The following is a 16,042-nucleotide window of genomic DNA, read 5'->3' as shown; positions in this document are numbered from 1 at the left end:
TACAAAACAAATAATTAAATGTGATGATACTGATATAGAATTCATCATTATTTGGACATATGTCAGATTTAAATTGCTTTGTATATAATTGTATATAATTATGTATGTAAGCTTTGTAATAACTTCCAGTGAGACATTTTATTTACATAGGAAAACATTTCTGAGTGCCTTTTTGACATGCCTATAATGCCATGTTTATACATCAATGTAGTAGAACTATATCAGAGAGCTAGCAATAATTATACTTATTCTTGTTTTAAAAATACTGAACAAAATTAAGAAATTAACAACACAAATGTGACTTCTTTGTATCATCTGGGCAACTACAATCATTGATTGCACCTGTATAATGCTGTAATTGGTAAGATTGATAGGTTATTTTCTGCTCTGATTTAAGCAGAATGGGCCAGATTCTTATTATCTCACATAATTGTATGAGAAGTGTTCGATCAAGTCATTAATCTATTAAAACGTTGGGACTAAATAAAATCTTTAAAAAAAAAAAAAAAACGTTGGGACTTATGCATTTTTTTTGCCAAAATTCCTGTTGCTACAGAGACTGAATGTATTTCTGGGTATGCAAGAATAAAAATTTGTATTGTTGAGCAATACTGTTGTCATTTAAATTTGAGTTCAATTTTTAAATAATCTTGACTTTTATACTTCCCTTTTGAATCAAAGGAGAGTGGAATATTTCACTTATTTTTGGATATTTTATTTTCAAGTTTTAAGTAGTATAAAATGCATTCAAGTTTTATTTTAGAATATTATTTTTATCTCAGAACACCATGCGCTAATGAATACAGGGAAATACAATGTGAAATTTTGGCTATAAACTTAGTTGATTAGGTCACCTATCCAAATCTCTCATTTTAGAAATGATAAAAGTTGAGGTCAACAGAGATTAAGTGTCTTGCTCAATTTCAAGTTACAAATCATAGATGATTTTTTTAGAGTCTCATCTTGTGCTACACTCAGTGCTCTTTCTGACTCCTAAGAGGACAATAATTTCCAGATCGTTCTAAAAATCAATCCATATTCAAATATTGGTGAGTATTGGTGATTTGAAAACATTATTTTTAAAACTGTGGATACAATTCCATAAGGGAGGCTTCATAGTTTTTGCAATGATGTTGTCATTAGATTAAGTATATGACCTTTTAAATATGATCTGAAAGAATAAGACTTTGTAGCAGATATAAATTCTAATATATTTTTAAAAAATCACTAACTTTTATTTATATTAATCTGTCATAATTTATGTAAATCAAATACATTTTAGTCCTCAGAATTTATGGCCCATTTTGGGGATGATAATCTAAACTTTGCAAATACTATGGCAATGCCACCAATCAATCAGAATGGATGGTACAACAATCAGAACAAGCTCTGGCCATAACAGTTGGTACAACTATGAGTGTTATCCATGAATTAATATATCTTTGTCAATATGCCTTTAATTAAAGTTTTCAAGGTGTTCCCACTTATCAGCATGTTATTTTCCATACTTGCTACAGGGTAAATAAAATTGCTTCTAATACAAGAAATCGCATGAAAAAAAGAAAAAAAAAACAAAAAAAATAGGGTTTTTCCCTACAGAGGAAGTATAACCAGTCTCTATGAATCTCTAAATTTTTTATTTACAATTTCCTAGAGCTAAAGATTGAATGAAGTGCAATTCAGGTTTTCATAAGACTGTACAAACATGTACATTTATTCATATGTATATGTAAATAAAGCTCTTAAAACTCTTTGAAATGGGAGAAATGGAACCAAACTCATAGTGTTTTGATGATTAAAAGAGAAAGCACCTTGCCCAGTTCCTCGAGCATAGTATGTTTCAACCCAGGCATTAATCATACAGTTGGGTCTCCAAGGGAGATACATAATCTGATTTCCTTCAGTTCTTCCAGTTCCTTTCTCCAGTATTTGAGAGGCCCATATTCTACTTATGCACAAAATGGATTTGTATACACAACAGAGCCACGCAAGCAGGGAAGAAAATAATGGGATTATAAATAATTGAGTAGGGTCATCTGGTCACCTCTTCTCTCATAATTTATCCTCTCTCCTTAAGGCTTCCTTACTGGGAAATTGATGTGGTAAAATGGGCTTGCTCTTAGGAGGAGCAACTTAGGTTAACTTTGTCATGTGCCTTAGAGATAAAGTAAATTTGCCTGCTTTCTTACATTCTTATTTCATCAGGCCAGGATTTAAATAAATGGAAGAAAGAGAGGTCCTGCAGGTGTTCCCATAATCCAGCCCTGCCTGATTCTCTGAAAATAATTTATCTTGAGGTGTGGGGTTGGAGTTCTAGTCCCCATTAAGGAAGATACAGACACTTAAAATACCCCCTTGTGCAGAAAACACATCAGAAACCTGGCAGATTATTATTAGGTTATTACTATTAGGTTATTATTTTGGGGAGATTCCTTTTGTTGTTGTTGTTGTTGTTTTTTCTTTCAGAGACCACCAATTGACAACTAGGGACAGGATTCTGTGCCTTGGTCAGCTCTGAGTCAAACACTGCCAAGTGGTCATTACTGGAATTATTTCAATATTCATAGCAAATGAATCACTTCTGTAACAAGTCATATATCACTATGAAACTGAATATTATTTAAAATGAAAGGCAGAATAATATAAAGTTTAAATTTTAGGTTCTGGAATTAGACTTGATGGATTTGAATTTCTGATACCACATTTGATCAGCTAGGTGCCACTGGGCTTGTTCTTAACTTCTCTATGTCTCAGTTTCCTCACCTGTAAAAAAGGGACAACTGTAACAATTTCACTGAGTTTAGAAAAACTTAAAAAGGTCTTTCCATGAGCCAACTCAGATGGTTCGAAAACATTGGCAAAGGGGCTAGATCTAGAGGTGTGGGCTGATGTCGCCTCACTACTGAGGTCATACCCTTCTAAGCACTCCAGTGGAGCAGTTTTTTTTCTGTAAAGGACTATATATTAAATATTTTAGACTTCCTAGCCCATACAGTCTCTGTTGCAAATACTCTGCTCTTGTAGTATGAAAGCAGCCCTAGACAATATGTAAATAAATGGGTGTGGCTAAGTTCCATTAAAACTACATATAAATAAATACAGGTCAATCTGCCCATGGACAGTAGGTTGCCTATCTCTGCTCTACCTACTGTTCTGAACTGCAATGTTTTTCCAGTTTGTTTGGTGGATATACAAACTATTCCTAGGCTTGGATGATCTCTGGATTTTTTCTCTTAAGTATTCAGATAGATTTTCCCCTGATCTTCATCTGTCAGGTATTGATCCTCATTTAGCTAAAGACCAGAGGGGATCTTCTGGAAATCTCCAGGACCCTCTCTATGTGCTGTGGAGTTGAGCTGGCTTGGCCTCCCTCAATAGCCCACTCTGTTTCCTCAACTCCCAGGTTTCACTCTGGTTTCTATGGGTCTGTGAGGCACAGGGTTCATCTTACTTACTTTCCCTCTCTAAGGTATTATTCTCTTTCACTGCTCAATATTCTATGTTTGAGATACACTCATTTCATATATTTGTTTGTTTTCTTAGTTGTTTCAGGTAGTAAAGTAAATCTGCTCCTTGTTACTCCATCTTGCCTCAAAGTGGAAGTCCCAACAGGTTTTTGATACTTCACACACAAAGAAACTGAGGCTCAGAAATATTTAAAAATCTCACCAACACCATTCAGCTAGTAAGGAGTGGAGACAAAATTCAAAGCCAGGGCTTCTAACTTCCAAGTGAGGTGCTTTCTCCACTAGGCTACACTGCTTCCACCAGAAGAAATTAACCACAATCTTATCTTTTAAATATAGAACAATGACCTGTAGCTTTTACTAAAAGAAATGGATAAATCCAATGTGAAGCAAAGATTTTGAAGTTATTTTATTATGTTTGAAAAACTTCAGAGGGGTCTGATGCTATTCATATTTTCTAGTAGGGTCATTTTTTCTATTTTAGCATATAATTTATATTGTGGTTCTGCTTATGGAGAGTATCTAGGATTGTCTCCAAATGGTGGGGAAAATTGCCCATTTTGATGATCTGATACTGATAAGCTTCCTACTGGAAAGTCCCCAGCTGGCTTAAACTTCAGCTTTTGCATTTTCTAGGGATGTGACTTTTTTGCAAATGTACTGGAATTATCTGTTACAAAGGAGGGAAAAACATTGCTGAACTGCATAAAAATATGATGAAATGAGAGAGGTGGACAAGTTTATGTATAAACTCTTACAGTTCATTTTTATTACTTTCACTACGCAATCCCATTTAACATTTTCTGAAATAGTAATAAATTTTTGAATTGTAAAACATATGGCATTTGAATATGCCAAGTGAGAGATATTATTTAGATAGCAAATATCAAAAATATGTACCATTATATTACCAGGATGCTCTCAGTTTAATGAGAAAGGAACACTTATTCCTTTACAAATACTAATATATGTATGTATCTATAAACACAGATAATCTGTCTATGTCACAAGTGATGTATTTGCAAATAAAAATAATGTAAATAATACTGTGCCACATACAACTCCTCTTTTAAATGTGTGAGAAGCTGATTTCTTACAGCAGCAGAAAAGTTAAATTCTAAATGATGATTCATACATCTTTAAATCTTTTGATCTCAATTATATGTATATACAGCATTTCAAATAACTTCAGTTCTTAACATTTAAATTATTTTTAATATTACATGAAAAGGAGTTTTGATCCTTGTTTCTTTAAACATTTATTCACTGGTATTTACACTCTCACTAGAAACTGCTGACAGTTAACACACAGCCTTGGGCATCTTACTCGCACACCAATATGTTCACACTTTTTCTCACCCCTAAAATGAATGGGATGACTTCTAAACCCCTCCCAGCTAAGTTAAAACATGGCAGGTGACTGGACTAGGATTTCTTCATAATAGAATATACATTATCCCTTTGAAACACAATAGAACACTGTAAGACAATTATTTCCTCCATTATTTCTATGAGGACACTATGTTCAAGGAAATTAAATAATTTGCTTAACACCTAAAAGGCAATGAAGAACTAAGGGTCTGAATTATAGTCTATATTCTTTTCCTACATGACAGGATTTCAAATATTTTTATCAAAGATATGTTTTTAAAATTATACACTATGAGGGATCTCAATTTTAAAATAAAGTACTATTTCATGGTACATATTTACTTTTATAAATTCAAAATGAAAATATTTACTTAAAAGGCTAATAAATAATGAGGCAATTTTGATATACATAAAAATGTGAAATCAAATATTATGGACAAGAGTTTCAGCCTTTCAATGACCTCTACTCCAATTTATTTCTCTACAGTGTTGGATTTGCAATGACAAGAAATTGCTTATTTATAAAGATATGTCATATTCCATGGATATGGAAGCAGTTCTTTTTAAGCAGCACACCCCATAATCTCAAGATGACTTTCAATTAAACTAATCCAGAGACAAGCTATATGATTAGAAATTTTTGTTTCTATGATGATTATTTAGAATATCTAACAACTACTCACATTCCTTATATTAAATATCACAAACAAAATGCTACCAATACTTCTACATTTATTATATGATATTATGATAAGATTACATGTATGTTTTCAGTATCTTTTTCTTAGGTCCAAGGACATAGCTGAGATAGCAGACTAGAGCTTACCTCACACTGGTTGAGTCCTAACAGTATATAATTGCACGATTTAATTCTGTTATATTATTTCAACTAAAAAACATGATTTGGCACCACCTAACTAACGTGAGCCTCAATAAATGTTAATCGTTGTCAATAGTGCAAATATACCTCTGCTTTTTGTGGAAAATAATTCTATCATATCTCCTTTTATTTGCTAGCTGCTGGGAATAGGTAAAAGTGTGTCAAATTAATGTATATTTTGAGCTTATAAGTTAGATTTGATTGTATCCTCATAGTCTAAATATTTTTATGATATACTTGTTACATTTTTTGTTTAATTTTTTCTTGAATAAATGCATACTAGATACTAGGAATCCCTATCCTTATTTTGATTTTGTTTTGCTCTTAAATTCATCACTCTCTACTTTCTTTATTACCAACGTAATTTCTGGTATTTTACTTTATGATTTTTCACCTCTCTGTTCAGACCCTCAGAATGAGCGCTTTCTCTGTTTCTCCCTAGCTCTTTCAACTGTTGATATATTTCAATCTTTTTAAATGAAGAGACACTGAAGACTTCTCCTCTACAGAAGCACAAATTTCCCATTATTTAATGAGAAAAAAGCTTATGACATTAATTTCTCAAACACACAGAATTAAAATTAACTATAGTTTGTTCCTTGAAGAAATGGTCTAAGGGATGGGAAGGTTAGGTTGAAATTATATACCCTCAAACTGATAAAGTGTTTTCATGAACAGGGTCCCTAGTTTACACTTTTTGTCTTTTATGTTTCTCATCCTTCTGCCCTTGATTCTTATGCTTTTCTTAATATTAATGTATAATAAAAGAGTATAGCAGTCACAGAGAGGAACACTAGTTTTGTTGTACCCAAGGACTTTAAGATGATATTGATTTGTATGAAAGTAATTTTAAATTAGGTTTGTTTGACTATGCGTAAGAAAGAGATTTGGGCTGATGACAAGGGCAGTAGAAAGCAAGTAACAACATAGTTAGACAGTGAAATACATATCTCTTATTAGTTGTACCACATTTCAAAGTACTCTTTAACTTATATTATTAGCAAATACAGTAAAAAAATTTTTTGAATTTCACAAGAAGGGGGCCCAGGAGAGGGAGCTGGAGAAGCAGGCTCCTTGCTGATCAGGGAGCCCAATGTGATGCTGGGTTTGATCCCAGGGCCCTGGGATCATGACCCAAACCAAAGGCAGATGCTTAACTGAGTCACCCAGGCACCCCTAAACTGATATCTTAATAGGCCTTCACATTATAAAATGAAATTCTCATAGTTGGGATGTTTTATTCTATAGAATGTGTTTTGGTTTTTTTTTTTTTTTTTTTTTTTTTAATTTTGACAGACCATAAATGTTTAATGTCAAGAACATTACTAAAAGCATTTTTAAAGAAGCATGGTTCATATACCAACCTGTAATGGGAACACAACTTAAAGTTGGTTAAAAAGACAAACTTAACTGAATTCTAAATTTTAGATATGTGATGACATGAAACCAGTCCTACGAAACATACAATTATATCTCCTAGTAAATACATAACTTCTATACTATTGAATTAGTATGTATAATTTTTAAATAAAACATCATTATTTCCTTTATATGTATTTTATCTTTGTTTCTTCATCTAAAATTATCATCTCTGAAGCTTTGACCGACTACAAATAAATATCAAAGATTTTAAAAACACAAAATTTAACAAGGTTCAAGATGTGTGATGCTAGCAAAGGAAAGTTATATTATCTAATATTATCTAAGATACACATTATTTAACATAAACTCTCATTAAAGATACAGATGTAACTCTAATTTTCATCTTTTAAATAGATAACTGGAAACACTGTATGTTACTACACTATTCATTAACAGAAAGTGTAAAATATTTTATCTGTTTGACAATGTTTATATTATTGCAGAAAAAATGCTAAACATAATGAAATAATAATATTAAAATTATCAGTTATAATTATTGTTGCGAATGAATGCAACAATAAGATGAATGTACATCTCAAAGTAATTATAAAATTAAGATATATACAATATTTTTGATTATAAGACTAAAATATTCCATTAAAAATGTATCTTTTAAAAAAAGTTTTGTCCAACTTTTGTTATTCTCTACTCTTGGCCATTTTGCCTTCATAAAAACCCAATTCACTTACCTTGGATGGTGATTCTAAAGGATATAGATTCCAAATTTTGCATGACACTGCTAAGAATTTGTGTTATCTATACTAGCACACACTTATCTCTTCTATTATCTCTTTCTTTATATATATGATAAATATAATGCTTTCATAACGTGACATAAGATAGATAATGTAAAATATAACATATTCTAAAATAATAGTAGAACAAAAATTTACATAGGAGGAAACACAATAAATAAAATACTAGGGAAACAGAAAAGTTTCAGAACAAATGTTAAAGTTGTTAGCTTGGTCACAAACATTAAACAAAAAAGATCCTACCTGATGAATCAAAGTTCACTTCATTGCCAGGACTTGGACCTATATCAATTGACACAATTGGTAAGAGCTTCCGAAAATCCCACAGTTTTGTTACTCCACAAGCATCACAGGATGCTATCATGTGACCCTTTAAAGTATTAGAAAAAGAGAGAAATTAAAAACATACATACATATGTTACTTACATATAGATATACATAGTGACTTAGTCAACAAGGAAGAATTGTGTTACAATTTTATTAAATCCGTAAGAATGCACTCTTCTAAACTAAAGTGTTCATTATATTTTTGTCTTGGACATAAAATTGTTATAAGATTATTATATATATATATATATGTATAAATTCTTAAATTAAATTTTGGAAGGTGATTTTTCAGGAAATAATTTTGATTATTTTAATTACATAAGAACATATAATAAAATAAAAATGTGCATACCCATGTAATTCCTCTCTCTAATATACACACACATATCTATATCATGTTTATGACACACGTGATCTACACATAAAACTGTATATATGAAAACATTGCACACAAAGTGCACCTCACTCTATATCCTTGCAGTTTGTTAGCATTGATGGTTTATACTTAAGATACAGTAAAAATAAAACAGAGGTAGGAAAACAAATAGACACAAGGAAAGAAGAGTTTTTATCAAGGCGGGAGAAGAAAGGGGCCAAGTGGAATTGATGGCAAGGAAGCAGTACATGCTGTGAACTGTGAGACAAAATTATTAGAAAATATTTGGGGTTATTTTGATAATGTGCACTGGGATAAGGAAAAAGATAATGGGTAAAGGGGATGGAAAACAAAAGGAATCATGGGTGGATTTAAGTCTAATGGGAACAGGGGCATCTATTTTCCCAGTATAGAGGTGGCAGTTCGAGTACATCGGTTTGAAGCTCAAAGTCTGTCTACACCCTTCCTGCTGGTTTCTTAGGAGATGTTTGTTGAGCGTCCACTTCATGTCAGAAACTGGGATACAGTGATGAATAAAAGGGGTCTCTGTTGTCTAAGCAGCTCGAAATCTTTACTCATTCTTATCACAGTATCATTTAATTTTGTTGTCCACTTACCAACTGAAAAGGAATATTGGCCATATCAGGCTCATACATAACATCTATGATAAGTGATTATACTATATACTGTTTCCAATTAGATATATAGTTTCCCTTTCAGCTCCAGCTTAATTATTTTTAATGTCAAGTCAAAAATCATCCTCTCACTTTTTTCTTAAATATTCTAAAATGTTAAAGATAACTTGATTTTTGTACAATTATCTTTATCCTTTTGAACTAGCTCACATGATTTTTTTTTTCTCATTTATTTCTTGATTTCTACCCTTTCTGGGGGAAAAAATGTGCATTTTGTATTACAGTCCAAGCGGATTCTTTGTTTTTCCCTAAACAAGTCAGCAATGCAACAAATACCATCAGTTTTAAAATTCTGTAACAGTCGTCACTGGCAATGCAATACAACCTTGTCCCCAGTCTAATAAATGGGATGTTTAATCTTTTTTATGACTTGAAAGGAACTTGGAGAACTTGGAATGTTTTCAAATATGTAAACATGTATTGTAAGAATTATGAAGAATCGGTGAATTTAATTTTCAGAAAAGACCAGTTCTCAGTATTAGAAGGGAATATTAATGCTAGAAATTAGAAAGAACCCTTTCCAGATGTAATGGTTTTCAAATATCTTTCAGAGAGGAGAGAATGAAATCTTTTTTTTCAGCTTTGGAAACAGAATAAATTATAATGGCAACTTAATTTGGAGGTCCTTCTCACTTGCTAAAGGGAGGTTATAGAAATCTTAAAGTGTGGTTTATATCACTAAATATTAAAATGTGAGGAAATACACTAAAAAATAGTTTCATCATTTTGGGGGGGTTAAAAATGAGTTTTTAATTAGTTTTAATATTTTTTTTTAAAGATTTTATTTATTTATTTATTTGACAGACAGAGATCACAAGTAGGCAGAGAGGCAGGCAGAGAGAGAGAGGTGGAGGCAGGCTCCCTGCGGAGCAGAGAGCCCGATGCGGAGCTTGATCCCAGGACACTGGGATCATGACCTGAGCCGAAGGCAGAGGCTTAACCCACTGAGCCACCCAGGCACCCCAGTTTTAATATTTTTTACATTTAACTTCCACTGCTGCCAAATGATCAATGCATAAGAGTTTGATAATATTAAAATAATAAAAGTCAATACTTATTAAATGCTTTCAATGAACCAAGTATTGTACTAAATGATTTCTTAATAAATAGTACATAATTTTAAAATGATTTTGAGTAACATCATTTAGACAAATTTCTACATTTCCCAAGGCACTTAGAAGTCAGGACAAAGTATATATTACAGCAAAACAAATACAACACTTTATTAAGTGGTAGAAATACGTTTGTGTTCAGATTTAATAACCGAGAGATTTGGGACGCCTGGGTGGCTCAGTTGGTTAAGCAGCTGCCTTCGGCTCAGGTCATGATCCCAGCGTCCTGGGATCGAGTCGCACATCGGGGTCCTTGCTCATCAGGGAGCCTGCTTCTCCCTCTGCCTCTGCCTGCCATTCTGTCTGCCTGTGCTTGCTCTCTCTCCCTCTCTCTCTCTGACAAATAAATAAATAAAATCTTTAAAAAAAAAATAAATAACCGAGAGATTCTTGGTAGTGAAAGAACAGATCAGCTACGCTTCCATTAGCCAGTAAGACAGATGTGGTGGTGCCTATCACAATGTCAGGAGCAAAGTGGAACTCAAAAAGTATTTGTTAAGTCAATAGATGATGAATGCCTCATTGAGGCTTACCTAGAAGTTTTATTTTACTCCAAGTTCTTCCATAGTGTTCTTAAGATAAACATTAGTTCTAACCCTCGTGGTTCTGAATCACTTTGATAAAAGGAAGAGAAAAGATGTAGAATATCCACAGCCAAAAACTTGGAATTATCCTCAAAACCTTATATCCCTCCTCCCATCTCAGGGGAACTGGTGACCCATCTGCCAATCTCCTTCCATTACACAGAAGAACATACTAAAATACTGTCAAGCCAAACTGCATAGTGCGAGCACTGAGGAATCTGAAGAAGGAAAAACACAGAAAAGGGGTTACCTGACAACATGGGGTAAAAACAAGCATTTTATCTACAACTTATATCAGGGAAGAAAGCAAAGGCCTACTATAGTTAGGCCCTTAACCTAAACAAAGAAAGATCATTTTCATAGAACATATTTTTTACAGAGAGGTAGAGTTGTATGACAATCTTAAAGAAAGTAAATACTTAAGAGTTTTGGGAACCTCCCTAAAATGGAATTCTAATTGACATTCATACCATTACTGAAACTGAGGAAGACAAGGTAGGAAAGGTGTTTTTATAGAAAGCTCTCAAAAACATTCAGATTCAGATACATGGCTGTTTTTGTGACAGCGAAACCCTAGGACCTGGCAGAGTTTCTGTAACATGTTTGAGGTTTGATCTTGAATAAACCATTTAATGAGTGAATATAAGGGGAACAGAGAGCAATTAATGTTGACTGTATGTAATTTATAAGGATTCTCCCCCAAGTAAAGAAATGTTAAATGAGCTGACACTCAGAAAAAGAATGCTTTTGTGATTACAGATTCAATAGTTATTTAAAGCAAGCAGAATTTAGCAACGTGGACAAAGTGTGTAGTCTAGGTCAAAGTCAATACTCACGACTCCTCACTGCCCTTGTTCAATCCTTTCCACCTCCACTTTAAAGATCTTATGATGAGAAAAGCTATGTAGTCATAAAGTTAATTATAAGTTAGAGGACAGCAACATAAAATCAAACAAGCTTCCTCTAGACTGCCGGAAACATAGTGGAGAACATTTAGCATATGTATTGAGGATCATGAGTATTCACACTTTTGAAACTTTTCATACTTCTGAATTTATTATAAAATTAGAAAAAGATAGGCTAAAAACTAAAGTGGCACTATTTATAAATAAATAAAATGGAAACAAGTGAAACCTGGAATAACCAAAAAGGAAGAAATAAACCTTCTGCCTTGTGGATCCAGAAAACTGCTAGCGGCATCGTTTATGCAAACTTGACACCAACAGCAGCAAGAAGACAAGCAGACTGAACTGCTCTCTCTCTACACAGAGGTTCCCGACATATTTATATGTTGTAAAACAAAGAAAGAAAAGGAGAAAACTGGGATGCTAATGAGATCATTTCTAATTTAAATGGATAATTGAAAATATTTTCATTAACTAATAGTATTCCTTAATATAAAGATATTTTATGGCCTTGTATAACTTTCAAAAACAAATTTTAGAAGCTTTGAGCATTAACATCAGTTTGGGGTTAAGAGATCATTTTTCATGTAGGGTAAGAAATGTCATATAGTGACAAAATATTCTATATGAAAGTCTGATCTTTATATGGCATGGCAGGAAGAAATATAGATGATCTTAATTTATTATGGAAAACACAGGTCCAATTTGATTGTACTCTAGATCTTCACTGTGATGAATCAGCTCAGTACTTTCTTGGTTCAATTCACTAGGTTATATACATACTTTTATACCTTTATTTTTCTTATTTTCTTTGGAAAGTTAACTTACAGAACAACAACAGTATATAAATAAGCAAAATACATTTAGGTCCATGTCATTACTTCTTTTCTGCAAAGATTCTTCAAGGCTGAATAATAGGTTATGTATAATGTTCTTGTTCAAAGAGTTATACAGTATAACAAAGAGTCAAATGAATGATTATATATCAACTATGCGCATGAAAATGTTATAAATTCTGTACATGAAAGTACCTTGGCTTAGGAGTACATTCCCATGATCCCGAATATCACATAGTAAATGTTCAATGAATGATTGAAGTGTGAAAGAATAAATACCCTGGGTGAATTATTATGAAGTCATAAAAATAATAATTATAGAAACAATGTAAAAATGCAAAAGTTTATGCTAAACTGTGGTTACACTGATTGAAAATATACAATACATATGTATAATGATTAAGTGAAGAGATGCTTTAATAAAAACTGCCCTATAATTTTTTTTAAGATTTTATTTCTTTATTTGACAGAGAGAGAGAGACAGCAACAGAGGGAACATAAGCAGGGAAAGTGAGAGAGGGAGAAGCAGCCTTCCCGCTGAGCAGGGAGCCTGATGTGGGGTTCGATCCCAGGATCATGATTTGAGTCAAAGGCAGATGCTTAATGACTAAGCCACCCAGGTGCCCCTGCCCTATATATATATATATATTTTTTAATATTTTATTTATTTATTTGACAGAGATATCACAAGTAAGCAGAGAGGCAGGCAGAGAGAGAGGGGAAAGCAGGCTCCCTGCTGAGCAGAGTGCCCGATGTGGGGCTTGATCCCAGGACCCTGAGACCATGACCTGAGCCGAAGGCAGAGGCTTAACCCACTGAGCCACCCAGGTGCCCCTGCCCTATATTTTTTTAAGACTTTATCTTTTGAGCCGGGGGGCAATTTTAAGTTCATAGTGAAATTAAAGGAAGGACGCAGAGGTTTTTCCATTTACTCTCTCCCCACTCACACACACACATCCTCCCCCATTTAGATCTACTACCAGAGTGGTACATTTCTTACAGTTGATGAATCAAATTGACACATCATAATTACCCAAAATTCACTGGTTATATTATGGTCATTCTTGGTGTTCTATATTCTATTGCTTTGGACAAATATATAATGACATGAATTCATCATTATGGTATCACAAGAGAATTTTCATCACCCTAAACATTCTCTGTGCTCATTCAACCCTCCCACAGTACCCCTTACTCAACCTCTGGGAATCACTGACCTTTATACTATCTCCATAGCTTTGCCTTTTTCAGAATGTCATATAGTGTGAATCATGCAATACGTAGTCTTTTCAGATTGGCTTCTTTCATTTGGTAATACGCATTTAAGTTTCTTCCATGTTTTCCTATGATTTGATGGATCATTTTTTTTTATAGCTGGATAATATTCCGTTGTCTAGATGTACCATAGTTTATTTATCCATTCACCTACTGAATGATAGCTTGGCTGCTTCCAATTTTTGGCAGTTATGAATACAGCTGTTATAAACATTTGTGTGCAGGTTTTGTGTAGACATAATTTTTCATCTCCTTTGGATAAATACCAAGGAACATAATTGCTGGATGGTATGGTAAGAGTATGTTTATTTTTGTAAGAAATTGTCAAAATACCTTCTAAAGCGGTTATACCATTTGGCATTCCTACTAGAGTAGAATGGGAGTTTCTGTTCTACATCCTCACCAACATTTGGTTCTGTCAGTAGTCCATATTTTGGTCACTCTAATTGGTGTACAGTGATCTCTCACTTTTAATTTGCTTTTCCCTCATGAAATATGATATGGAGCATCCCTACATATAAACACACATTTGCCATATGTAGATCTTTTTTCATGAAGGATCTGTTAAGGTCTGTGTCCCATTTTTTTAAATTGGGTTGCTTATTTTCTTATTGCTGAGTTTTAAGAATGCTTTATATTTTTTTAATAATAGTTCTTTATCAGATTTGTTTTTGTAAATATTTTCTCCCAGTTTGTGGCTAATCTTCTCATTTTTTTGACATTGTCTTTCACAGATCAAAAGTTTTTAATTTTAATGAAATCTAGCTTATCAATTAATTCTTTCATGGATCATGCTTTTGGAGTTGTTTCTACAAAAGCATTGCTACACCCTACAAAACATCTGGGTTTTGTCCTATGTTATCATTATAGGGGTTTTATAGTTTTTTTTTTAGGTCTGTGTTCCATTAGAATTCATTTTTGTGAAAAGTGTAAAGTTTGTGTCTAGATTCACTTTTTTTGCATGTATATATCCATTGTTCAAGCATCATTTGTTGAAAAGACTACTTTTGCTCCACTGCTTTGTCTTTTTTCTTTGTCAAAGATCAGTTAACTATATTTATGGGGGGGGTCTACTTCTGGGCTGCCTATTCTGTTCCACTGATTTGTCTGTTTTTCACCAATACTATAATATCTTGATTACTGTAGCTTTATAGTAATTCTTAAAGTCAGCTGTGTTAGTCGTCCAACACTGTAGTTTTTGATCAATATTGTATTGTCTATTCTGGGACTTCTGTCATCTCCATATAAACTTTAAAATCCATTTGTTGATATATAGAAAATAATTTTATAGGTTATTGGGATTGTATTGGATCTATAGATCAAGTGGTAATGGATGGGACCTTACAATATTGAGTCTTCCAATCTGTGAACATGGGGCATCTCTCCATTAATTTAATTCTTCTTTTATTTCATTGATCTGAGTTTTATAGTTTTTCTTATATAGGTCTTGTAGTACACATTTTGTTACTCATACCTAAGTATTTCTATGGGTGGTAATGTAAATAATACTATGTTTTAAATTTCAAATTCTACTTTTTCTTTGCTGGTGTATAGGAAAACAAAAGTTTGTGTGTGTGTGTGTGTGTGTGTGTGTGTGTGTGTGTGTGTATAGGAAAACAAAAGTTTTTTTTTGTGTATTAACCTTGTGTCCTGAAATCTTGCTATAATCACTTATTAGTTCTGAAAGTTGTTTTTTTTTTAACTAATTCTTAGATAGTCATATCATCTGTGGCCAAAGACAATTTTTTTTGTTCCTTTTCAACCTGTATAAACTTTATTTCCTTTTTCTTATTGCATTATCTAGAACTTGCACTACAATGTTGAAAAGGAGTAGTAAGAAGGGATATCTTTGCTTTGTATCTGATCTTAGTGGGAAGTTCTGAGTTCCTCACCATTAAGAATGATGTTAACTGTTATTGTTGTTGTTGTTTTAGATATTCTTTATCAAGTTCAGTAATTTCCCCACTATTCCCAGTTTATTGAGAGTTTTTATCATAAATTGGTATTACATTTTGCCAAATGGTTTTCCTGCAGCTA

The 16,042-nt window shown here is 32.9% G+C and overlaps 1 protein-coding gene across 1 annotated transcript in view; it reads right to left on the bottom strand.

Annotated features, from left to right (window-relative positions):
* The window catches only part of SPAG16 (sperm associated antigen 16), a 1,060,347-nt gene that overhangs the window by 280,145 nt on the left and 764,160 nt on the right, over window positions 1-16,042 (bottom strand). Inside the window, exon 15 of the mRNA XM_047721011.1 lies at window positions 8,139-8,265. Within this exon, the coding sequence (XP_047576967.1) occupies window positions 8,139-8,265 (127 nt within the window). The remainder of the gene's footprint in view (window positions 1-8,138; window positions 8,266-16,042) is intronic.

Source organism: Lutra lutra, chromosome 3, assembly GCF_902655055.1.
Source record: "Lutra lutra chromosome 3, mLutLut1.2, whole genome shotgun sequence".
Classification (NCBI taxonomy): Eukaryota; Metazoa; Chordata; class Mammalia; order Carnivora; family Mustelidae; genus Lutra; species Lutra lutra.
This window is presented reverse-complemented; position numbering and strand designations above follow the sequence as displayed.